At 33.2% G+C, this 26167-nt stretch overlaps 4 protein-coding genes across 7 annotated transcripts; 2 read left to right on the top strand and 2 right to left on the bottom strand.

Annotated features, from left to right (window-relative positions):
- LOC106762997 (DNA repair protein RAD4) lies at window positions 1–8169 on the top strand. Of its 3 annotated transcripts, XM_022781990.1 has the most exons (15): window positions 1–151; window positions 863–928; window positions 1011–1096; window positions 1266–1553; window positions 1643–1735; window positions 2190–2282; window positions 2403–2504; window positions 3224–3273; window positions 3845–4585; window positions 5218–5461; window positions 5541–5735; window positions 5839–5991; window positions 6977–7186; window positions 7538–7611; window positions 7781–7956. In XM_022781990.1, exons 1-15 carry the CDS (start codon window positions 100–102, stop codon window positions 7818–7820), a joined length of 2487 nt encoding a protein of 828 aa, XP_022637711.1. In that variant the 5' UTR covers window positions 1–99; the 3' UTR covers window positions 7821–7956. The 3 variants fall into 3 exon arrangements, with proteins under 3 accessions (XP_022637711.1, XP_014502633.1, XP_022637710.1); XM_014647147.2 differs by having other exon boundaries at window positions 7538–8169; XM_022781989.1 differs by lacking the exon at window positions 2190–2282 and having other exon boundaries at window positions 7538–8169.
- A 5365-nt stretch (window positions 8170–13534) lies between these two features.
- On the bottom strand, window positions 13535–14943 carry LOC106764053 (pre-mRNA-splicing factor ISY1 homolog). Its single transcript, XM_014648260.2, has one exon. It carries the CDS (start codon window positions 14733–14735, stop codon window positions 13836–13838), a length of 900 nt encoding a protein of 299 aa, XP_014503746.1. The 5' UTR covers window positions 14736–14943; the 3' UTR covers window positions 13535–13835.
- A 5310-nt stretch (window positions 14944–20253) lies between these two features.
- On the top strand, window positions 20254–23629 carry LOC106763075 (serine/arginine-rich SC35-like splicing factor SCL30). Of its 2 annotated transcripts, none has more exons than XM_014647247.2 (8): window positions 20254–20374; window positions 20490–20727; window positions 21743–21907; window positions 22001–22041; window positions 22775–22853; window positions 22936–23115; window positions 23216–23325; window positions 23412–23629. In XM_014647247.2, exons 2-7 carry the CDS (start codon window positions 20498–20500, stop codon window positions 23322–23324), a joined length of 804 nt encoding a protein of 267 aa, XP_014502733.1. In that variant the 5' UTR covers window positions 20254–20374; window positions 20490–20497; the 3' UTR covers window position 23325; window positions 23412–23629. The 2 variants fall into 2 exon arrangements, with proteins under 2 accessions (XP_014502733.1, XP_014502734.1); XM_014647248.2 differs by having other exon boundaries at window positions 20291–20374; window positions 20496–20727.
- A 1521-nt stretch (window positions 23630–25150) lies between these two features.
- Window positions 25151–25921, bottom strand: LOC106763326. Its single transcript, XM_014647527.1, has one exon. It carries the CDS (start codon window positions 25919–25921, stop codon window positions 25151–25153), a length of 771 nt encoding a protein of 256 aa, XP_014503013.1.
- Between the last annotated feature and the right edge of the window lie 246 nt (window positions 25922–26167).

Below are 26167 nucleotides of genomic sequence, written 5' to 3'. Positions count from 1 at the left end.
CGTGACACAGTCGCGGTTCGCAAAACAAAAAAGACCCAACAGTTTTGGGCGCGACGTGGTTCACTTGCTTTCTCTCCCTTCACTCATCTCCGAAGAAGAATGCGACGCAGCGGAAGCGCTTCCCATCGGAGGAGGCAACCCTCAACTTCAGGTATTTAACAACCTTCCTTTCTCTTATAACAAATTCTTCTACTTCTTCCATTCCAACTTGTAATCGGCGTATTGGAAGGTTTGTTTGCTTTGTTTCGTTTTTTAGTTTTTCACTTTTATTTTTTATTTTTTTGTAATTTTTCTTGGTTTCCCCCTAATTTTTCAAGTTTATAGTTACATGGTTTGTGGTTAACGGAAAGTGTAAACCTCCATTTTAGTACCTGAAAGTTTATAACTTTGTCACACTAGTCCTCCAAACTGAGAAAGTTTCAATAAGTTCCTGAAAAGGCAATCTGTCAATCACATACGTTGGTCCAAAGTTTTAAAAACGAAAAATCTGTGACTTGGTGATAATACTAATACATGTTTAAGGATCAAAATGATACTAAGGGTTTAAAAGTTTAGATGAAACAACTAGAAATTTCAGGAACTTGTTTGGATTTTTCATAGTTTCTAGGACTAACGTAACAACGCATTACACTTTTCGGGGCTGATGTGATAGAGTGTCTTACTTTCATATGCTTGAGTCGAGCTCTAGACTCATTTTCTTAGGGGAATTGAAACAACAAATTAATAGGAGAGGCATAATTTTCTTAGCTTTCTCCTAATCATGAAAGTCAATGCTCTACTCTTAATGTGCTCTCATTTTAGTTTTACACCATTTGATGGTAACATGAATATTTTTTTTGAGTATTTCCCGCCAATATTGCAGAAGATCAAACTGGAGCCCAACAAAACGCAGAAGATGGAAACAAATTTCAATCACCTAGTGATAATGGTTTGATAAAATCATGTCCAACAGCTATTACTGAGCAAAATTATTTTACTCACGAGTCATCAACGTTTATACTGAATTTCAGGAGCACTGACGGAAATATCTCGAGAGGCTGTTGGAAAGCTTCTACGCCGTGCTAATAAAGTTGGCACTTCCCGGAAAAAGAAGACAGTTGGTCCCTCTAATTTGTTATTTTTACTTATCGTAATTTGTGCTGTGCAATGCTTTTGGTGATTCAATTATGTGATTTGACTTTATTCTTAGGCGTTTGTATGTTTAAATCATATTATGAGTGTCTAAATTCTTAAAGCAGCATGTTATTCTTCTGATATTCTTATAGGCTGAGTTTGAGCCTGAACAAAATGGAACCCAAGTCTTGGATCCAATGCTTCAACCAAAAACTTCAGAGGTTGGACATTGTAGTAGAAATCCCTTGGGAAATGCTTCTGCTGGGGAGAAATGTAGTAGTTCAGGTCAGGACCACTTGGATAACAAGGAAGAGCTGGATGACTCCGATTGGGAAGATGGTGTAATTGCCAGGGATGATCATCCTGTAACAATTGAATTGAATATGAGCCCACATTCAACTGTACAGAAACAAGTCCGACGAGCTTCTGCCACGGATAAGGTCAATTGCTATAACACTGAACTTGGCTTGGCTTTAATATGAAAATAACATTTAGCTATTTGGTAAAAGTGATTTGTAAAATTCTTCAGGAGTTGGCTGAACTTGTACACAAGGTTCATTTGCTTTGTTTACTCGCACGAGGAAGATTAATAGACAATGCTTGTGATGATCCTCTTATTCAGGTTGACCATTGTTAATTTTTAATATTTTGAATGTATAAACACTTTATATTAGCATTTCCTTTCTATGTTACATCTGTGTTATCAAGCTTTTGCCTCCTTAGCACCACTTGTTTGTGGTAATCCATAACTCAACTACTGTATCAGATATTACTCTTTTTGTTATATTTTTTTAAAACAGTTGTTAATATAGGATTTCGTTATAACGTGTTCATTTATATGTATATGTTAAGCCAGTTCGTCAATTTTGATTGAGTTTACTTGTTCCTAATTCTATTTTATAATGGTTGATGGATATTTAGTTTGGAGAACATTTTTCTAAGCTATCATCTGAAGCTGCAAAAGAAATATGATGCTTGGCTGGCCACAATAAAGGCTAATCTAAAAGTGAAACAATTTAAAACTTTTTTTCTCTCCAAAATTGCCTGTCAAGTTGTGCATTTCTTGATAATGGCAGGCTTCTCTGCTTTCTCTACTTCCAGTACACTTGCTCCAGCTATCAAATGTGGAAAAACTAACTTCAAAAGCTCTATATCCTTTAATATCATGGGTATGGTTTAATTTAATTAGGATTTATACTATTTGGTTACATTTAATGTGCTATTTTATGTAAATTCATGCTATATCACTTTTTATATCTTGTTTGATTCCTTGTGTGAAACACATGCAGTTCCACAATAATTTCCATGTTAAAAACTGTACGAGTCGAGAAACTTCACCATGCTTTGGTTTGGCATCAGCTTTAGAATTACATGAGGGCAGTCCTGAAGAGGTACATCTATTTTTATTATGGCATTTTTTAAGATGTCTCACACTGCGTAGGAATATGGCTAGATACTGCTTATAGGACTTGTGTAGTCCTGCTCTCCCAATGTAGTATTTTGGGAGCAAGTTATGCTTAGTTGTGTTGTTCTCTAAAATGGTATGTAAGCCTCTTTGACGTCAATGTTGGGCTATTTGTAGATGTTCAGCTCCGCTAACTTTAGGCTCTAGATGTCCAATCTTGAGGGGTTGTGTGCTTAAGATAACCCATATTGATTAAGAATATGGTCAATACATTTTATAAGGCTTCGATAATGCTTGTTCCTTGAGCTGGCTTTTGGATGCAAGTTTGGCCCGGTCCATTTTTAATAGCATTTTTGTTAATATGCTTCACTAGATGTTGAGTTTGTCTTTTAATAAAGCTTCCATTCTCTGTCATATTATTACCCACGCATATAACAAATGCTCTAGTTCTAAGGTCGGAACTTGAAAATGCAGGGTATGTTACTACTAATTCTTTCATTACTTGAAAAAAGGATTTGATGGTCTTCTAATGATTGTCTTCATCTGATTATTATTCACTAACCTAAATCAGTAGTAAAATAAAGTTTCTTGAGAGTGACTGGGTTGGTTCTGGTATCTTATATACTTTATATAATTGCTTAGTGCCTTGCAGAACATTTACAACTTACAAGGGCAAGTATTTTATTTTTTCTTTTTAAATTGCAGATTGCAGCATTATCAGTGGCTCTATTAAGAGCTTTAAATCTTACAGCCAGGTATTAAAGCACATAACAGAATATCTTTCTATCTTTCCTGAATTACTTTTTATTTTGCGGATTGGAAAATTGTGTACATTAAATACATTAAGTGCAACATTAAGCTAGTATTTTCTATTTGATAGAGAAACACCCTGATATTACATATTTATATTCTTGGTTTCCAACTGCTGAAGCATTCCCTAATTTATGAATCATCCACTCCAAAATGCTTTCATATCTTTAACCACTTGCAGGATCGTGCTTTCTATTATTTGGGCTGGGAATGGTAATATGCAAACAGTGACAGTGCATGTAATGAATCTAGAAAAGGAATGATAACAATGATAACGTAGCAATTACTCTATTTTGACCTTCATGGTATAGAATGAAGATCTTATTCCAGACGTTATGGCAAGTCAGAAGTGTGCCTTTAAATAATTGGTAGAATAAAATATGTAAAACAAAAGATGTTATTGGATCAATACTATTACCATGAACAAGTGTCAGTAACGAAATTTATTCAATTTTTGTGATTCATGGACTTCTGAGGATATCTGCTGTTAAATTACTTATGAAATGCATATTTCAGGTTTGTGTCCATTTTGGATGTTTCTCCTCTTAAACCGTTTCAAGTTGCAAGTGGATCTAGTTGTGGGATATTTAAAACTTCTACACCGATGATATCTAAGCGAAAATTGGATTTTAAATCACCTCAAGAATCATTATCTTGTAGTGAGGGAGAGAATGTCTGTGAAAGTTCTCTTACCCCTTCTCAGAAAAATAAGAAATGTCGTGTGAAAAAGCATATGGATCAGTCTAGAGATCTTCCTATTCTTGAAGTAAGAAATGATAGTGTTGCAAACTTGAAAGCTTCTGAGACACAAGATAGTAACCTGGAATCGTGTCTCACTGACAAATCTCGTAAATCAAAGAGGAAAGGAGATCTTGAATTTGATATGCAGTTGGAAATGGCTCTTTCTGCTACAGCNGTTGAATCTATGGAGAGTAAAAACAAGTCAGCTGCAAATCCTGAGTCNTCGTGTTTTTCTTGTCCATCCAAAAGAGTGAAAAGGGTTACCGGTGAAGAATCTTCAACCTCCTCTCAAGTAATTTCTACAGCAATTGGATCAATGAAAGTAGGATCTCCTCTGTATTGGGCAGAAGTATATTGTAGTGAAGAAAATTTGACAGGAAAGTGGGTGCATGTTGATGCTGTGAATTTGATTATTGATGGAGAGGACAAGGTTGAAGCCATGGTGGCTGCATGCAAAACATCTTTGAGATATGTTGTTGCCTTTGCTGGGCAAGGAGCCAAAGATGTGACCCGCAGGTTTGNTATTTTCTCTATATATGTTAAGTATGACAAAGTGAAGCTCTTTTAACTTTTATATTATTGCCTAACTTGCTTTATTATTTGTTTTTGGGAATTTCAAATATTCTTAGAAATTAAGAATGAATTATTTGTGTTTCTTGGAGATCAAACAGAAATTCTCACTCAATACTTCTTGGAAACTAACTGAAGGACAATAGATGACAAGTTTTGCAGTGATTAAGAACTGTAGTATCAATTATAGTAACTTAGATTGTAATATACTATATTTTTTATTAACTCTCACTCAAGTGAGAGGAATACATTGGGAAATCCTGTTCACTAAAATATCCATGTTAGGTGGGAAATCTGGGGGCCAAAATCCCACCTTTCCCATTTTCAACCCAACCCTTCCCCTCCTCCCCCATCCCGCCCTTCTCCAATATTAGGACCAGTTTGGGGAAGAAAAGTGTTTTATAATTTCTGAATTGTGCTGATTAAATTGTCTTTAGATATTTTTCCCTCCCCTCCACCCTCTTCTTTGAACATGTTCATGATTACTTTTTAGTAGCTTTTCTTAAGGCTTGAGACACCTCTATATAAAGTTACATCTCATGGTGGCCTGAAAATGCTACTACATGTTGACATGTCAGGTATTGTATGAAGTGGTACAAGATAGCATCACATCGAGTCAATTCAACTTGGTGGGATCCAGTGTTGGCACCATTGAGAGACTTGGAGTCGGGAGCAACTGGAGGTGTGAATGATTTAAGAAACAGCCAAATCATTTCTAAGCAATCCAAAGCGAGGGATTCATTTTTCCCTACTAGGAGCTCTATTGAGGATATTGAGTTGGAAACTAGAGCATTGACTGAACCTCTTCCTACCAATCAGCAGGTAGGTCAAAAGTAATAGGAAACATGATGCTTAATACTCTACATGGTGATATATATCTTGACTTTTTATGCCTTTGCAGGCTTACAAAAGTCACCCACTTTATGCCATAGAAAAATGGCTTACAAAGTATCAAGTACTTCACCCAAAGGGTCCAATACTGGGCTTTTGTTCAGGTCACCCAGTTTATCCTAGGACTTGTGTGCAAACAGTTAAGACAAAAGATAGGTGGTTGCGAGAAGGACTTCAAGTTAAACCCAATGAATATCCTGTGAAGGTGTCAATTAGCTAGCTGACTATGTTAGCGTTGCTTTCCTGATTCTGTTGTATCCTTTCACTTTAATTAATGTAATTTATTATTTACCAATAAAATCCATCAGGAGCTTCAACGTTCCATAAAGCCTCAAAAAGTAGAAGATTCTGAAGCTGATGACTATGGCTGCAATGATTCTATGGACAAAATCAAACTTTATGGGAAATGGCAACTGGAACCGTTAAATTTGCCTCATGCAGTGAATGGGATAGTTCCCAAGGTAATGTCCCTTACTTTCTGGGTGTTGTTTAAATATTGGAAATAGCACGGATATGTATGGTAATGGGCGTATGAAAAATTCTATGCAAAGTATTCAACTATTTACCACATGACTTGCACACCGAATCATTGCAAAACAATTGTTGGTTTGACATTTTAAGATCATGTCAAGTAGATTTTGTGACCCCAATTATACACTCCTAGTGGTCTAGTGTATGAGTGTTCTAATGAAGTCTTTCTGTTCTTAGTTACCGCATTATCTAGACTAGAGTATGAGATGACAATGTAAAAACCTCAATCATATTAAAATCACAACACGTTAGTGACCGGGAGGCGCCTTTCAAATAGCCATTTTATTGTATGGAAGCAATTGGGAGAAAGAACTTTTATGTTGTGTTTGGATGAGGTAATTTAGAAGGATAATTAATTTATTTCAAGAATTTAAATTTCTTTAAACTAAAATGACTTGTTTGGATAAAGTCAACTCAAGTTAAACTCGAATCTGCTGGATTGATTCAGACTAAAAGTCGAGACAAGTTGTCTCAAATTAAAGACTAAAAGTCGAGACAAGTTGTCCCAAATTAAAGATTGAACTAATTCAACTTAGGTTCAATGATCGTTTTATCTTAAAATAAAAATTAAATTGCTTATCCAAATAAGAAAATTGAAATCTATTATATTTCAATTACTCAATCCAAACAAACTATTTAAGAAATGAAGAGAATTCAATTGTAAGTAATTCAAATATTATACATTTCAATTTTTTTGAATTGTTGAAATCCCTTATCCAAACACAAGGTTAGGCTTAAATTGAAGAGAATGGAACTAATGGAGCTTGAATACAATTACCTGCGTTAGTAGCTGCACCGTGTTAATAGACATTCACATGAACTAACTGGAAAGCGCTAGTGCACATTTGCTTGTTTTTGTGGAGATTATAGATGTTTTCGTATTAATGACTGTTATATTTCTTATTTTACATCCAGAACGAACGAGGTCGAGTAGATGTTTGGTCTGAAAAATGTCTTCCACCAGGGACTGTACACTTAAGGTTTCCAAAGGCATTTTCTGTTGCCAAGAGACTTGAAATTGATTATGCACCTGCTATGGTTGGTTTTGAATTTAAAAATGGTCGTTCATATCCTGTCTTTGATGGTATTGTGGTGTGTTCCGAATTCAAGGATGTACTGCTGGAGGTATTTTTATCTTTCTTGCTGAATAAATATTGTTGCAAATAAATTGAACTTTGACTTATGAAGCCAGTATATCATCTACTCTATTGCTCTCAATATAACTGTTGAATTTAATTTGATAAAATTTGCTTTGCCACGTATGATAGCTTTGGTAGGGTAAGTTTGATGTGGCTAGCAGTTTATTTAATGATATTCTTGATTCTAGAAGTTGTTTAGCCTCTTTTTCTTTAAGTTTATTTCTAAGAAACACTGAACTTGCTTCTTCTTCGCTCATGTAAATTTTAGTGAATTTTTGTAGCTTTTTCATAACGTTTATGATTTATGTTATTAATTTTATTTTACTCCTTTCCCTAGGCTTATGCAGAGGAAGAAGAAAGGCGACAAGCTGAAGAAAAGAAAAGGGATGAAACACAGGCTCTTAGTCGGTGGTACCAACTTCTTTCTTCTATTGTAACTCGTCAAAGGTTAAATAATCGTTATATTAGTAACAGTTTGTCTTCAGAGATGTCAACTGGTGGCCAGTGTATAAATAATGAGTCAAGTGTCACAGTTAGTGAGAATTATGACAAGAATCATAACGTAAGACACCAACGGCAGGTGGACCAATGTGATAATACTAGTCTTGATGCTTCATTAAGCCCTCCAGTAAAAGATCACGAACATGTGTTTTTGAAAGAGTTCGAGAGCTTTGACAGGGAAACCTCTTTATTGACAAAGCGATGTCAGTGTGGATTTTCAGTACAAGTTGAAGAATTGTAGTATTCGTTAGAAGATAATTTCATGTTTAGATCTTAATTCTCTGTCCATGGTGCTACAATCAACGCAAGACATTTTTTCCCCTTCAGTTTTGTAGTTTTTGGAGCTCAAGTTGTTAATTAGTGACTTGGGAGTGAATAGCTCTGATTAAACAACTTTGCTGTAAGGTATACACTTAACTAATTCCTAAAAAAATCATGATTATAGTATAAAATGCGCCATTTTATTTATTTTTTGGTTAGAAAAATCCTTAAGACACATGTTTATCAAATTATCTCTGGTTTGTTTTTCATTATGAGATTTTTTTTTTTTTTACTTAATCTCTTTAAATATGATGGGTTTCTTAAGGAGTGTTTGGATTTGGGAGTGTTTGTGAGATAGAGTGAGTTAATGAATGAATTTGAGATGATTAAGTAAGGATAGTGGTGTTTGAATTAAAAGATTTGAAAAGATGAATATAAGGATTTGAAAGAAAAGTTTTTGAGAGTTTATGAATAATGTGATGGATGTGATAAATTAAAAAATATATATATATTGGTTGATAAAAATAGGTGATTATTACTTGTGTAGAAATTTTATATATATATATATATATATATATATAAATTTAAGTAGTGATATTTATATTAAAATGAGATTGAAATGATTATTGATAAAAAATTAAATTGAAAAAGTAAATTTAAAATTTATAAGGTGGATTTATAAATTTAAATACATTTTCTTAAATAATAATTTTCATATTATTATTTAAATCATTATTAATAAAAAAATATATTAAATTTGGCATAGTAGATTGAAATAAATTTTAAATACAAACTCAATAAATTAAACTTAACAATTTTGAAAAATTATTTAATATAATGCATTAATTTAATCTTTCAAATTTTACAATCTTATATAGGTGTTATTGAATTATTGTCTCCCAATCAATGTTAAATTGGAAACATTATTCTTAATGTTTTCAATTTTGTCCATAATTTGTAAAAACTTGTCATCTTTATGACAGATTGCATAGAGTAATATAAAATGTAGGTTTGATTTTAATCTTTTATAAATTTCACCTCACTAGATAAAAATACATATATTACTTTACACAATAAAAATATTAAAACTCACAACAATAAAATACATATATATGACTTTTATTTCTATCTCTCGCATTTTTTTTTCCTAAGTATTTTCAAAAAGTACAATGATATTTTGATGACACTTTTTGACAATTTTTTTTATAACGGGATATGTGTCATCATTTTATTGGTCTATTTGAAATTATGTTTAAAAAATATTTAAAATGAACCAATCACAAGTTACCATGTATGCGTTGTCAAAAAGTTGTTAAAAAGTGTTATTAAAAGAAGTTTTTCCTTTTAAAAATTAAAGTGAAAAAAATAAGATAAAGAAACAAGATTTTACTTAAGATACCAACCAAACAATATATTAACTTACAAAATTATTTTTTTAAAATTTGTACAATTACACTCCATATATGTTATTTCCATTCACATATTAAATTAAAACTATCTAAATTGACTAACATTTACAAGATGTTGACAAACATAAACTTAACCACAAGCAAACAACACATTCCTTCCTTAAAGAAGAACCCTAAGTAGAAACCTTTTCTTTTTCCACCAAAATCACATAATAAGAATGCCTATAACCCAAGAACCATCACTTCAAATGTGAGCTTATTATGAATGAGGAGCACCGACCACTTACAAACACTGACCACGATCAAGAACCAAGGTACCAAAGCAATACCAAGAACAAACTTAAAAAACCACAAAACAAATGAATCACACTTTAAAAACATCATAGCACAAACATTCTTATGAACCAACGAAGGAAACAACCAATTTGAGGATACATTCTATTATAGCATAATCAATTTCATTATCAACAAATAAGAAGGGAATTGATTATACTCTCTTTGTAGTCACAAAAATGACATAATATTATAATCAAAGTTACACAAAACTGATTCCAGTAAAACCCTTAATCCATTCCAACACCAATAGAATTGATTTCACAAGTCTCAATCGATTCCAACACTAATGGAATCAATTCCACCACTCTCATAATTGATTCTAATACCAATGAGATTTATTCCACCACTCACATAATTGAATCCATGCTTACACCACTACACATAAACTTTATTCACCTCTCAACATAGCTAAATTAGATATGGGACTTTGATATGCCAAAATAAATACACCAAACCTTCACATTCATGACATTTTAATAGAACCACCAATCAATCTCTCCTCCTCCATTGTCAAAGACTCAGAAAAGACAAAAGAATCTGATTGCAGTGAATCTCATTGTATCCATGCAGGAATCTTAGTGTCTGCTGAAAAGAACAACCTTATTTCAAAATAAAGGCAAAGGTGGTTTCGTAGATGAGCAGTTCACAATTTTCGATCTTTGCAACTTACAAGGATTAATCCCCCCTCTCTCACGTAAATTTGCACACAACTATGAAAACAAACATGAGAATAGATGACAAATCCATCATCAAATTTCCCTGCAACAACATATTGACATATGAAAACAAACACAGGTGCCTCTAAATATTATGAGTATACTTGTTTTCTCATGCTCTTCAAACCTTTATAGATTCTACCAGAATTGTAGTGCTTCAAACTAGATGATTTACATGTCGAAAAATACTTCGCCAACATGAAAACTCTAAGATGTCGAAAAATACTTCAAACACAAAAAGAAAAAAAAATGAAGAAAATAAGTTCAACCTATTGAACAAGGTAACATTCAAATAGTGAACGAAAAGAAAACTATCACATTTACTATTAAGTATTGTAACTGTATAGTTTACCTTATTTACCTTTTCACTGTAATAATAAACATAAGGTTTAATACCTATTTTGGTCCCTTCTTTGGGAGGGTTTGTTCAAAGTGGTTCCTCCTTTTTTCAAAAGTTCACTTAAGTCCTACCTTTTGCAAAAACTGTTCAAAGTGGTTCTTTTTACTAACGCGTTAACTTTCTTAACGGCACCTGCCAAGTGGCTAATATTTGCTGAGGTGTAACGTTTTAGCTGTGCCGGCACTGTTGTGTGTTTTAAAAAAAATAATTAATTGTGACGTGGAATGTAATAAAATTAGATTTAAATTGAAAATTGAATTTGGGGTTAATTGGGGGTAATTAATTAAAAATCCCATTAAGAACCTTAATTGTTTCTGAAAATCTAAAATGGAGAAAAATCCTCAATCTGAATCCTAAGAACCCTAAAGTGAAACTAGAACTAGAAACCCTAAATTGGGGAAAAAAACCCTCAATCTATTTTCGTCCCTCTGTTGTTCGAATCATGAAACTGCCATTGTTTCATCTCCTTCAGTCTACGTATTTGTTTTTTGTTCCTCGTTCAGCCTTGGAAGAATGGTCGTGATTTGGAGAATCCCCAATCTACAAAACCCCAAATTCAATTTTTAGAGTTTTAGAGGGGGTAGCTTCTGCATAGACCAAGTCACCAAGCACAGCATTTTTCAACAAGTTCTCATCTTTACTAAAGAACCGGATCCGAACCCAAAAGCAAATATTTGTATATGACGTTGAAAGACAAGTCTAGAACCTTGCATTACAATTCAGCTTCAAAGAAAGGGATCGCCGGCGGCACCTTCCGAAGACGGAGATACACCTTCCTCCACCACTTTCTCGGGGAATAAAGTCCGAGCACAATTCATTGGAAAATTAAATTTGCGGTGAATTCACTTCCTGCTCTTAATTTCCCCCTAGCTTGTGGATATTGTTTTACCCTTCCGTCTATAGGGTTTTGATGACTTAGTTTTGTTTTTAAAGTCATTGATTGGTAGGGTGTGGAAACTAGAAATGTGACTGTTTTCAACATTTGAATTGTTGGTGCTGATCTACGACCTGCAGTTTCGGTGCCTTTGTTCGGATTTTCAGGTGACGGAGCTCGTGTGTTGTTGGTTCGATGAAAAATGGTTTTGGTTGGAATAAACTATGATGAAGAAGCTGTCATGAGAAAGAATAATTGGGATAAAGATGATAGGGGAAGTCTTTGTTAAACCTAATTTTAATTAACCCTAATTAACCCCAAATTCAATTTTTAATTTAAACTTAATTTTATTAAATTTCACCTCACAATTAATTATTTTTTTTAAAACACACAACAGTGCCAACACAGCCAAAACGTTACACCTCAGCAGATATTAGTCACCTGGCAGCTGTGCCGTTAAGAAAGTTAACGCCGTTAGCAAGAAAGACCATTTTAAACAGTTTTTGCAAAAGATAGGACTTAAGTGAACTTCTGAAAAAAAGGAGGAACCAAACCTAAACATAACATATCAATTCAAGTATATCTAACTTCACACAACTTACGTTGACTAGTTATACTTTTAATAAACCGCTACAAAAAATTATTTTGAAATCAACAAAATAGGTAAAATTTTAAAGAACATAAAAATGGATAAATTGTAGTTGAAAAGATAATTCCATTATACAGAAATCATTTTTTTAAATACAATTTCAGTTTTTTATTTTAAAATTAACATTGATGACTAAACTACGAATAATTTATAGAGCCAAACATACAAAATCAAATTTATCCGATAAAATATGTATTAAATTTTTATGAAAATGTTTTATGGTGTAAATTTTAGAATAATACATAATCCCGATCATATATATCACGAAACTTATTTATAATTAACTATATACTATTTTGTTTTTCATCGTGTATTATTACCCAATCAGAACTTCATTTTCATTACGTGCAATATTTTATATGACTTTCATAAAATACAAAATTTAGATACTTTATGATTTAATTAAAAAATGAAACACAATTAAAAAAAATTAAGAATGAAAATATATTTAACTCTTTCATTTTAAAAAAGGACCGTTTTGCTATTAAAAAAATGTTATAATTTTCAATAGACTAGATTAGTTTTTAATCGATAAAAATATAGAATTTTATAATACAGATCTAAATTAAATTGATTGGCTAGATTGTACTATCACATCTGGATATTAGAGTTGGGGATTTTCTTTGAAGAAGTAGAATTTTTCTCCTCCTGGTAGCAAAGTTCAAGAAGTACAATTTTTATCCTATTAATACCTATTTTAAGTGTTATTTTTTAACAGCAGCAGAGTATGCAGTGATATAATAACTGCGTCTATAGGGTTTTCGGCAAAGAATCCTATATTGATATCATGTAAATGAATTAAATTATACAACACCATCCAAATATACAATGATACCAATACTTAATTGTAGAAGGCAGTGTAAATTGAGAGCAAAAAAGTTTAACTTCTGTCTCTCACTCGTTCCTTGATAGATGTTTACTCAGAAAAGGTTTAGCCAGATAACTGAATCTCACACTAACATCTTCGGCAGATACAAAGTGCCCCAAGTGCACAATCTACCTAACATCAGATAGATGCATTGTTAATGTGCCAAATTGTAAATGATTTTTTTATGAATATAAATATAATAACTGGTTGTTAGCAAGTGAAATCAAAGAGTATAGTCAGCTAAAAATTAGAGGGGCTGAACATGATACGATGTATATTAAAAGAGAAAAGAGTGAGAAAAAGAAAGTGGAAGTGGTGAATTTATAGTGAAAATGTGCATGATCACGAATTGCCCATTCATAAAACTTCTCAAAGAGTATCACTATAGCAACATGTTCATTCCTCTACGTTTTACACTAATTCAATCGAAACATGTATTAAGTTATAACCAACCTACTTACTTACCAAAACTCAAGCCACAAGATAAAAAGATTAAACCAAAATGCAGTTTACGACCAGAATTTTGGGCAAGATTTTTCCAGCATTGGCGCATTTGTCCACGATCAAATCTATCTGCAATTTCCCGCTCCAGAGCTACAACTACAACAGCATTTTAAAACGCTAACGCTGAATATTGAGCATGTCCTTGGCCTCGGTCTGCTCCTCCATAAGCCCTTCACTCACATACTTATTCAACAGCTCCATCTTCTTCTTCTCCAGCACCCTCCTCTCAATCTCCTTCTCATCCGGCAGCGGCACGTGCACAATAAACTCCCTCTTCTCCTTCTCCTCCTCTTTCTCTCTTTGCCTCTCCTCCTCCACCACCTCCTCCTCCTCCTCCCTCAGCATCTCCCTAGCCACCGCCGACACCTCTGCGACCTCCCCACTTTTCACCCCCTTCCTCGCCTCCCTCCTCACTTCATCCAACCTCCTCCACTCCTCTGCCGCCTCCCGCCGCATCGCTTCCTCCGCCGGGCCCTCCAGCCGCTCCAGCACGCCATCCTCGTCATCACGGTAACCGTAATAACTCGCATCAATTCGCTTATAAATGTCATACCGCGTGCGCCGCTTGCGGAGCTCCGGGGGCTTCTCGAAGAGCTCCTTGACGCCGGGAAGCTTCTTCGCCGCGCCGAAGTAGCGGTAGCCGGGGCCGCGGCCGCCCGGATTGGGGACGTCGACAATGTTGCCGTCGAGGTCCGTCATTTTGGCCGAGTGCTTAGCGTAATTGGGCCCGCCGAGCTCCACGATTCGTCGCTCCCAATGAGACTTCTCCCGAATGAGCTTGTTGATCTCGTCGTTGAGGTCGCGCAGGCGGTGTTCGCCCAGACCCTCGTTCTGAATCTCCGCCACCTTCCGCCCGATCTCGCGCATGATCTGCTGGCGCCACTTGTCGGCCTCCGACAGGTCGCGGCACTCCGAAGCAAGGAACGGACGCCGTTCCTTCGGCTTCTTCTTCTCCTCCGCCTTCATCGTGATGAAGCGGTTCAGCATCGACTGCGCCTTCTCCTCGTTTCGAGCCATCTCCGATAATGAAAAGAAAAACCCTAACTGAATCTGAATGCAAAATTTTCACTGCTCCTTCTCTTCCTTGCGATTTGCGATTTGCGATTTGCGATTTGCGATTTGCGAGAACGAAACCCTAACCAAAACCCCTGTTTCGCTGTTTACGCTGTTGCTGTAGACAATCTCTACACTCTAATAATCTACCAAACCTCTTTCCATCCACCATTAATTTCAACCCTTGGATGTATCAAAGGGATCACATTTTAAACGCCAATATACTCTCCTATTAAAAAAAAAATCATTCATCAAGTATTCATAAAAAAATTAAATGTGTTGTAAAACTATTTTTCATTTAAAAATAAAGTAAAATTTTAAATACACAAAAATATTTATCATAAATATATTAAATACACTTTACATATTTAAAATTCGTATTATAAATTTTAATTATATAGAATAAATATTTATATTGATTAATAGTAGATAGACGTAAGGTCTATAAAGATTAATATATATTTTAAATATGAGATTTTAACTTTTAATTTAATCTGTTAGGTTCAAATTTAGCTTGAGTATACCGTTACAGTGGCAAATTGGTAATTTGACTAAACCCTAGTCAATTGGGGATATATATATCAAGATCCAGCCCCTTCTTCCTCGTCAGTAGTCAGTCTCTATTTTCTCAGATCTGATATTTTTTCCTAACCCTAGTTATCTCTTCAACGATTTTTCTGAGTAAGCATTTCTTTTTGTGATTGTAACTGCATCTTATATTGTTTTCTATTTGTATTACATTGGAATGGAAGGTACGAAAAGATGCGAAATTGAACGGTTTATCAATGGACTGGTATGGTCCCTGTTTTAATGGATATTATCTATTTCTCGTAGGATTCAAAATGTATAATCTTTTGTAGAGTTTGTGTTTTTCGCTTTCTGGTTCTTTTTTCATTTTTGTATAAAGAAATAATTCTGCTGCAAGTATTTTTTTTTATGATATTTTTCGTCTGTTAGGATGTTGTTCTCCATTATTATTCTTTAAAATTAAGGAATTTATGGCCAAATTTGTATCTGTAATTTTTGTTTGATTTTAAATGGAATTGTTGCATGTTATTCTTTGGTTCACTAATGTTTTTTTGTCTGTCATTGTATTTATATGCAATTGCTCGATGATGATTTCTTTGCTTTAACCACACTGAAGAGAGGCTGGATGGGACTTTTAGGGTTCCTTTTTCTTTAAGATTTGATGTGATCCTGTTTTGCTTGCTTCAGCCCTGTGACTTCAACTTCTAACTGAAGAGGTATTCAGTTGCCTATTCTTTTAGAGATTGGGTGAGGGCTTTCGCAAGCATTTGAGGGGACTCAGCTTAAATTTTAAGGGACTTTTCCCATCTTAAGTTTTCTTATGTGGAAAAAATTGGCCTTTCAACTGAGAGCAGTCAACCACTAAAACCATTCTTTATCTTTCTCTCTTCCAAATTGTCTGGACTTTATGAATGATTATGGGAAGAAGGAAAACAATTTAGACGAGAATGTCGATGAATTTGGAATTAGAAAAATTAATTCTAAAAGAAAGAGAAGGTTGGAGAAGTGTGAGCCTGATGTTGTTGACAATGAGGAGAAGATTGATCATAAACCATGTTGTGATGGCTATGATATTGAATCTGTTGAAGATAATTAGCCAGCAAATGGAAAGATTGAGTCCGTATAAAAGAGAGGATGAGGTGCAAGAAATTGATGATGGCACCAAAACCAGACAATTCAAACTTCAGAAACAAGTTTTATGATACGATTATCTATTCTTAGAATTGATTCGATTTTATGATTGTTATATTATACATAATATAATTTTAAAAATAATAGATGTTTCTTTAATGAAAGGATATACAAGCAAATAATAATCAACAAAATCAAATCATAAAGGAGACACTTTTGATATAATGAAAATTACAAATATGATAATAGATGACACTATTAATTTCAATTTCATATCATAAAACAATTTTTTTCCTATTATCAGCATTTTTTTTTACAGAAATATATTAAGACTTTTTCCACTGACTCATTTTTTGTTCAGTTGCTTTACATAACTTAACTATAGTTATAGTATAACAAAAAAAAATATAGCAAAGGTTATCACACAAAAACTTGAAATAGTTTCATGATATAAAATATTTTTTTATAAAAGCAGTGCTGGAATATTTTCCACATCACTTATCGTAATTGAGGAGTAACTAATTCTAGTTTTAGTTTTAGACAATACAAAATTAATTAAGTTAGCCGAAAAATCATTCTTTATTAATTAGTAATGAAAATGTTTTCACCTGTAAAATTTTTCAAAACTTATTTGAAATATATTTAATTATATTCAAGACACTTGTTTATAAAATGAAACACTACATTTCACTTTGATAAAGAAATTTTCACTCTATGACTGTTACAAGACAGATGTAATTAGAGAAAGTGAAAGTAGCAATGCATAAAATAAAGGAATGCTTATAACAACAATAACACATTATTAAACATATTAAAGAGCAAAAAAGTTAGAAAACTTTGGATCGAAATAATTTAAAATTTTATAATCCAAAATCCATCAGAGTCTCAGATTTTTTTTTTTTTTTAAGTTTTTTCATATAGTTTGACTCAAAACTGAAAGTTGAGTATTCTCATAATTAATAAATCTTCTAAGATTGAATTAAGATTGTTTAAGGATTGTTCACATATTTGTTTTCATTTCTCATGCAAATCAACTTGGTATTGATTAAATACATGAATGAATAAGATGTTTGTATTGAATCCTAACATAATAGATTATTTGTAATTATTGTTAGGGATTTAGATATGAGTTTAAAGTTTCACTATAAATAAAAAAAAGGTTAAATATATGTTTTAGTCCTCATATTTGTTCTCCATTCTCAATGAGGTCCTCATGTTTTTTTTTGTCCCAATTGCATCCTAATATTTGTAAATTTGAGACAATTAAGCCCTCTCCGTTAATTGGAACTAACGTCGTAGGCCAATTGAGAGGGCTTAATTGTCTCAAATTTACAAATATTAGGATGCAATTGGGATAAAAAAAAACGAAGAGGGCTTAATTGCCTCAAATTACAAATATTATGATGCAATTGGGACAAAAAAAAACATGAGGACCTAATTGAGAATGAGGAACAAATATGAGGACTAAAACATATATTTAACCTAAAAAAAACTAAGGTTTTGTAATGATTTTCTATACATCAAAAACAAAATTCAGAAACACTGGATAATAAGATTTTGTCATAATCTTTTATATCAATTCACATTTGTGGAAGAGACTCTTAGGCTATGTTAATTTTGGGAGTAATGTATTGTTGACAAGTATTATTATAGACTTATAGTCGGTCGATCAAATACGATATCATACTGACTTGAAAGGACAGAGCGGTCGATGTGTAGGAAAGAGTCTCACATTTGTTCGGTCTCGACAATAGTTGAGCAGAGTTAAAGAACAATTAATATTACAACGACTAGTGATGAGTGGTTAATGTTTGTATTAATGAGGGTTTGTATTAATGATTATTAAAAAGTAAATTAATTGTTCAGATTATTAATAGAGGTTTAATTTAGAGGTAAACTAACTTTTAATCATCATTGAATTACTTTAGACCTTTAGAAAAAAAAATTTTGACTTGTGTTGGAGTATATTCAGGTCATCTCCATATATCGATCGGTCATACAAAGCAGGGAGCGGAGTGAACATTCAAGAAGATAGGAATATCACAAGCGTCATCATCGTCCCATTACAACAGAACAAGTATTTGTGCATGCAAGATTTTGTGTTTTAAATTTGCGTTCGTTTTTAAGATTTGTAAGATTCCTTGGGTTTTTTATTTCTTGTTGATGGGCTCAAATTTGAGGATTATGTAAGAGGAAAATCTCTTTTGCCTTAGAAGAAATATACTAAAGGGGAACCTAAGATCATTAGGGTTTTACAATCGTTGAGAGAGTCTTCTCAAAGTTTTTTTAGGTGAGTTTCTTCGTTCATGGATGACATTTTTTATGGTTCACATAGTTGTGATGCCGGTTGTAGGTAAGGCAACTAATAACTCCATGGTCTTCCCAATGGAGAGGAGCTTGAGGTTGAAGACGAACCGGGAACCATTCCACCCAGTAATTTATTCCATAGTGCAAGCTGAAAGAGTTGAATCAATTTTACTATGGCTTTGAATGATGTCGTAACTGATTACGTGGCAGAGTATAACCAATTCCACCACCTTGGAATTGAATACGTGAATTTTGTAATTGATTCCACATTTCTTTAACTGATTTCATAATCACTTATGATTAAATTATATTTAAAAAAATATCATTTAGTAATTTTTATTTTTTATTTGGTAAAACATTTTTTAATCTATCACATCAATCAAATCCCACACAACTTTTGAGAAATTTTACTTTCAAATTCACGTTCAATCATTTCTAAATTTCTTAAAAAAAAACAACACACAATCTATTCTCAAATGCATCTACTTTCTTTTTCTCAAATCTCTATCTCAATTAAACACACTCTTAGTTAGAAGTTAAAGTGTAAATTAAAAGTCTTACATAATATCTATTTCTATTAATTATATATGATATCATAACAAAATTTACCTAGAGAACTATATAAATTATAAATATTTTACTTTAAAAAGAATGAAAATGATGATTCGAAAGGAGATGAAATTAAAAGCTTGATATAGTTAAAAATATAATTTTATTTTGATATAATCAATAATCTTATATAATTTAAAAGTAAAAATAAACCACGATTTACATATTTAATTTTTAAACATCAAAATATACAATACTTTAAATGACTTTATCTCTATTGATCTTCTATAGATTTATTTATATTTAAATATGATTCTTACAAATAATAAGTTGTTTTTTTTTTTTTTTTAATTTTGACCGATGATATTACAAGTTTTTTTTCTTTAATTTTGATCGATTTATATTTAATTACAAAATTTATTTTAAAAACATTTGTGTATTATATATATTATTGTTTAAATAATTACTATAAACTACAGCTAACAATTAGCCAGTTGTTTTAACAAGATTATCTATTGGTTTGATACTAAGAACTCATTCCTAAAAATATTAAGATCTATTTTATAAGTTAATATCTCTTTATAAATATTTTTCTTACGCATATGTCAGCAGCACTACAAAAACTAGTTTAATAGCTAGTAATAGAAAAATCCACAAAACAAATGTTTTTTATTTATTTTATTTTATTTTTGGTTAACAAAATTTAAATATTAAAATTTGTAATACGAATCTTACGTTTTTTTTTATGTGTAATGGTAATATTTTTTTATGTAGTTTTTAGCATATGTTTTTTCATCCATCCGTTTTTTAACTGAACAGAATCATTTTTGTTTTCCACGAGGATTTAATTCAACCTTATTTTTTTTTTTAACTGGGAATAACAAGCAATTAAACACTTAAAAATATACTTAAATTTGAATTAATCCGATTAATTTAAAATCTTAATCAAACCAAATGGATTAAATTAAACAAAAAAAAAAAAACAAGACATTAAAAGTGGTGTTGGTGCTAGGGTTTAAACATTCGAAGTCGTCGTGGTCTTCATCGTCCTCGTACACACCTGCGAGATTTCTCTGTCCTCACTCAAGGTATCATCAATTTTGGTTTCTCACGCCATCTTCTTCCTACTGTCATGGTTGAAAAAGGAATTAAACACGTTCCAATTTGCCTGTGACGATTTTTAATTGTTGCATTGCTTGTTAGGGTTAGCGATGCGGCGGAACAGTCCTGCATACTACAGTCCTCCGCGGCGAGGATACGGTGGCCGTGGAGGAGGGTCCAATAGAAGGGGATTCGGTGGAGGCAGGCGCAGGGACAACAACAATGGAAGCCTCTTGGTTCGGAACATTCCTCTCGATTGCAGACCTGAGGAGCTTCGTGTTCCTTTCGAGCGATTCGGACCTGTTCGCGATGTTTACATACCCAAAGATTATTACTCTGGGTGAGCAACTTAATTAATTGGTTATTTCGGAACGGTTAGGGTTTACTTTGAGTAAAGAGCCTTTTAGGGCTAGGTTTTGTTTCTGATTCAAACTGAAGGGAGTATATGAGCAGTTAATTGTTTCGGGCTGTCAAAGTGCTACTGGGTGCAGATGTTAACCTGGATTTTGATTTAAGTCGTGTTTGGATAAATTTTTCAATATGCACTTATAGAAGAATGGAATAAGAAGATTAATTGAAATAATTTTTTCATAAACAAAATTAGCTTATGCATGAGAGAAAGTCAACAACATGTAGAGAAGCTAAATGAGGGAGCTTTTCTACCAATTTGCTTATGCATATGTTAGTTTTAATTTGTGAAAGAAGCTTATTTCATTTTTCCTTTTATTTTGTTCTTTTATGTGTTTATTGAAAAGTTTATCAAAATATACGTAAGTGTTATTTTTTTATTTATTGGATTGTTGAATTGATCTTGGACTGGTTTGTCAGGGGGTATGTTGGTTTGAAATTGTTCAAGTTAAAACAAGAACAAGCCCCAAGTTTGAAGAGGAGATCTACTAACTCTTTTAACATATTGGTCCTCAAGTGTGTTAATGTTCATGCATCATACCAAGAGAAATTATATAAATACACATCACAATGAATGCAAGATTGGTTGGTTGGTTCTTGTCCCAATTGAAGGCTTCGTGCAGTTTTTTTTAGTTTGTTGTGGGAGCTTTGAGTTCAAGTGCTTCTTGTAAGTATAATGAGAGTATTGAAGAATTTTTGAAGTCTCTTCCGTTTACTACTTGAGTGTAAGTAAAGGAAAGGCCCGGTCACAACTAAGCTTTTGGATTTTTAGAAGATTTAGTAAATTCAGCATCCACTACTGTGTGTAAAGAAAGCTATACTAAGTAATGTGATTTGAGGTGGTTTACTGGGGTATGCAAATTCTGCCTAGTCAGCGTATTCTACAATCTGTCTGCCAATGTTTTTCTAGCAGTGTTAGAATGAAGCTCCACTTTTTTCCCATACAGAGAACCTCGAGGCTTTGCATTTGTGCAGTTTGTGGATCCTTATGACGCCTCAGAGGCACAGTACCATATGAACAGACAGATCTTTGCTGGAAGGGAAATATCTGTTGTTGTTGCTGAAGAGACAAGAAAAAGACCAGAGGAGATGCGACACAGGACCAGAGCCAGGTATTTTTTCTTACCTCCTCATCATTGTCTGGATTTTATTTTGCCTTAACTATTTTCCTTTAATTATATTTATATGTTTTTTGTATTTTACAGAGGACCGGCAGGCTATGGAGGCAGAAGGTCTTCTCATTATGGTAATATCAGTTGTCAAATATATATAACTTGGGCTTTCGTCTGTGTTAGATATGAAATTCTGTTTCACCTGCAACTGTTACGCATCTTTTATTCTTCTTCCATGTTAGGACATTTGTCCTTGTAGGGTGAACATGATAATGAAATGATAGTTTAGATGAATATCTGATTGAATTGATATCCTTGTTTTGTTTCTTAGAATATCAGTGTTTACTGCTTATCTAAAGATAACCGTTTGTCATGATTGTGACTGCTGCAATAATTAATCTTAAGTCTTAGACTATTGCGTATTTAATCTAAATTAGCATCAGTGGATTTAAGACATTTTTTAATCTAATCTGAATGTATAGGAGCAATGGTATTATTTTTCTTTCTTATAGTTGTGTATCAAGACTTTGTTATACTCTTAAGTTCTATTATCATATTGGTTGCTCCAGTTATTAATTGTGAGGACTTCTGAGCCTCTATAACCTTCCTGTTTCTCTAGAAGCTAATTTATTAAACATACTAGTTAGCTTACTGAAAACCATTTTAAGGATTTCCTTACTTTGGTGCTGGATCCCATCAATCATTATTGTGTTGGGGAACTGAAAGCTGCTAACTTGCTAAGTTCAGAATTAATAACTATTTTGTTTCACCGGACGCTTCCATTTTTTTTTTTTTTTTGAAGAATTGCGCTATATTGAAGTCTATTCTTCTGTTTTCTTGACAAGAGCTAGCCTTTTTGTTTATCAGGGCGTTCTCGATCTCGCTCTATTACTAGATCACGCTCACCACCTTATCATTCTGGTTCTAGAAGTCGGTATCGTTCAAGGCAAGTTTCTTCAAAGTTTAAAGTGCCTTCGTTTATGGCTCATTGAAGCATGTTATCATGGTTTTAATTTTATATTTATCAGGTCCTATTCTCCTGCTCCAAGACGGCAAAGTGATTACTCTGTTTCCCCTAGGAGGCAAGCAGAGCATCGTAGATCACCAAGAGGTCCTCCCAGGGAGCGAGATGGTGAACTAAAGCGTAGATCTTATTCTCCTGCATATGGCAATGGTATTGAACAGAATCAAAGCAATGGATATGCTGAGTGAGTCCATCCATTTTCTGTTTAGCTGCTTTAATTTACCGAGTGCATGTATTTTCCCCTTATTTGTGTTTACTTATGCATTACCATTCTATGAAAAAAGGAAATCTATGTACAAGTCTGAAGCTGATCGAGGCCAGTGGAAGTCATCGAGATCACCCCTTGGGTCTAGATCAAGATCTGCTGACCTGTCACCAAGGCGTGGAAGATGAGGTAAAATTTTAAGAGAGGGATTTTTATAATAGGAGATTGGATTTTCCTTGGGTTTTGATTTTTGTTTTATGGTTTTCTTCATGCAGGTTGCAGGTCACTGACAATGTGTTGCTGGGCTTCTGTACATTTCCTGCAATTTATCAAGACATTTGCAAAAACCTTGTATTTGCTTGATGTTTTTACCAATATGATGGATGAATGTGTAACAATTGACTTTATGTGCGGGTTTGTTTTCGACCATCTGAACTTAGCCTTACAACCTTGAATTATTTATTGAGTTTATGAGCCTATGATCTTAATTCAACTGCTGCTGTTTTTTGAGCTTGTCATTACCCAAAAATTGCGAACTAAGAGCATGTCTACATAGCCGTTTGGGCTCGTCCAACAAAATTAGTTTTATCATCTTGCTTTTAAATAAACGAATCCAAACATCAGATTATAGTAAACTTTTGATTAAAAATTTGTTTACAAATTCTAATCCAAACATGCACTAAATGGTTAATTGGATACTAAAGTAAAAGTAATAATCATATAGTAAAAGGAGTTTCCGAGCTAAAGTTATGGTTTTTATAAGTTAAATGGTTTTTTTCTTTACCAATATTTTCGTGGAACAATTAGGTTAGATTTGACCAATTTAAATTAGTAAAATGATTCAATAATTAAATAACCCACATTGCTTAGTTTAGTTCAAACTAATTAATTAAAAAGTTAATAATTTTATCACTAATAAATAATCCACAATCAAAAGAAGGGTAAATTTACGTGTGACTTAAATGTTTTAGACTCAATAAATAAGACGTGAAACTACTAATCAAATTAATACGCTCAATTAAATTATATAATTTTTAAGATATTAAATATAAGCACAAAACCTTATTATTTGTTGCGTGGGTAACTTGAGAGATATTTTGATTTAGTTGAAAAATAGCTGTAAAAGTATTTGAGGAGTTGTTCTTTAAGTTTTTCAGTCAGAAAAACGCTGGAAATTGTTTAATTTTTAATAACTATTCTTCACAAATATTGTCTTCTTGTTCCACGGTGAACCCAAAGGTTAATAAGAGTACTTTCCATTTAAGAATTTAATGGGCGTGTTTAACTTCTTTCATAGTGTTTGTTTGTTTTGCTGTTTTATAATACTCAAGAATATTAATCACTTTGCCTTTTATTTAAATAGTCGAATCTAATTTGAGTTTTAATTTCTTTTTAACGGCTAAGTAATCGTGCTTTCGTAGTTACTTACAGAAAATACGAACTTTTCGGAAGAACTACTACTCATTTAGCATTTTTCAAGTTGTTTTAATTTTAAGAATTCAACGGAGTTACTTACTTTTGCTTTGGACAAAACTTTCAGAAAATGACATATTTCCTAGAAGTTACTAATTTCAATTTCTAAGTTGTGTTGATTTTTAAGGATTAATATATTCATTATGTACTTACGATAAGTTTAAGAAACATGTTTTTATCTTGTTGATGTTTGAAATTGCACCATGTTTAATAATAAGGTCAAATAATGTCCTCCCTCGAGAAAAAAATATAAAACTTCCAAAAGATAGTGTGACATTCAAGTTAAGAATGGTTTTGAGAATTATTTATCACAATTGAATATTTGAGTTTTGATCAAACGTAAATAGAACGTACCTAACTTTTTGCCTTGATCTCATATTTGTAAGTCACATGGATCCTAAACTAGCACAGATCCAATAAAATAAAAACAAATTTATCTTTAGATTCGGTCAGTTGCTCATAAACAACTTATCAGATATAATAACTTTATTTTACCGTCTATTGGACTATTGGTCCAATAATAACTTAAATGCTGATCCAATTATGGCCAAACATCAATAAAATCATTTTGACCTGGTTTACCATTTTTGCTGTAGTGGATGGACCGAACAGTCCTAAATGTTAACTGTTTGGTCTCTACTATATGCCCTAGGTTTTGATGGTATTGACAGTGCTTTCCATCATCAACATTTTTAGGTGAATGAAGCTTTTTGACTGAAAGAAGTTCAGCGCTAAGAGCTTCCTCAAGGATTTTTGCCCTGGGTGCATTAACAGTTGTGTAATGATCAAACTTAGGCATTAGGGGGAAGTATTTTGGTCGAGAACCTCCTCCCTTGTTGTCGTCATTGAACGATAGTCTGCTGTCCTTTCTATTTCTGCTTACATCAACTTCTTGTTGTTGCTTTCTTTGTGAAATTTGCATATCCTCAACTGCTCTTTTTTGGAGTTCTTCCATAGTTTTTGGTTGTTGTGCATACAATTTTTCAGTAAAATATCCTAGTCTTAGGCATGAAGGCAAATTGTTGATGATAAAAGAGTGATTAATATCTTTAACTCGTCGTGAGGTTTTAGTATACCTTTTCAAAAAGGCCTTCAAAATTTTCCCCTTCTCCTCTTTAGTATTTACCAATTTTGCCGGTGTACTCTCCTGTTTTCGATTGGAGGCATATTGCCTTCTAAAGGGGGTTTCCACGGTGGCGAAGCAATCTACTGAGCTTGGGGGAAGAATGTTGTACCATTCCAAAGCCTCGTCCTTGAGTGACAAGGAGAAGGCTCTGCATATGACTGAATCGTTGTCCGTGTAGAACGCCATTGCATTGATGAAGATCCTGAGATGATTGTCAGGGTCGAGCCATCATACTTCTCTAATGCAGGAGGATTCTTTTCTGGCATTGGAGTTTTCATAATGGTCGCCGTAAAAGGAGTAAATTGGTAGGCTGAACGGTTTGCAGGGGCGATGGTTCTCTCCTTCCTCGACCGTTCGGGTTGGTGTGCTGGGATGACAGTCGATTACGACTTCCATCATTTTCATTCTGGTGGTTGTTACCCCTTTCAGCCG

This window comes from Vigna radiata, chromosome 6 (genome assembly GCF_000741045.1).
Source record: "Vigna radiata var. radiata cultivar VC1973A chromosome 6, Vradiata_ver6, whole genome shotgun sequence".
NCBI lineage: Eukaryota > Viridiplantae > Streptophyta > Magnoliopsida > Fabales > Fabaceae > Vigna > Vigna radiata.
Note: the sequence above shows the minus strand (reverse complement) of the source record. Positions and strands in the feature narration are given on the sequence as shown.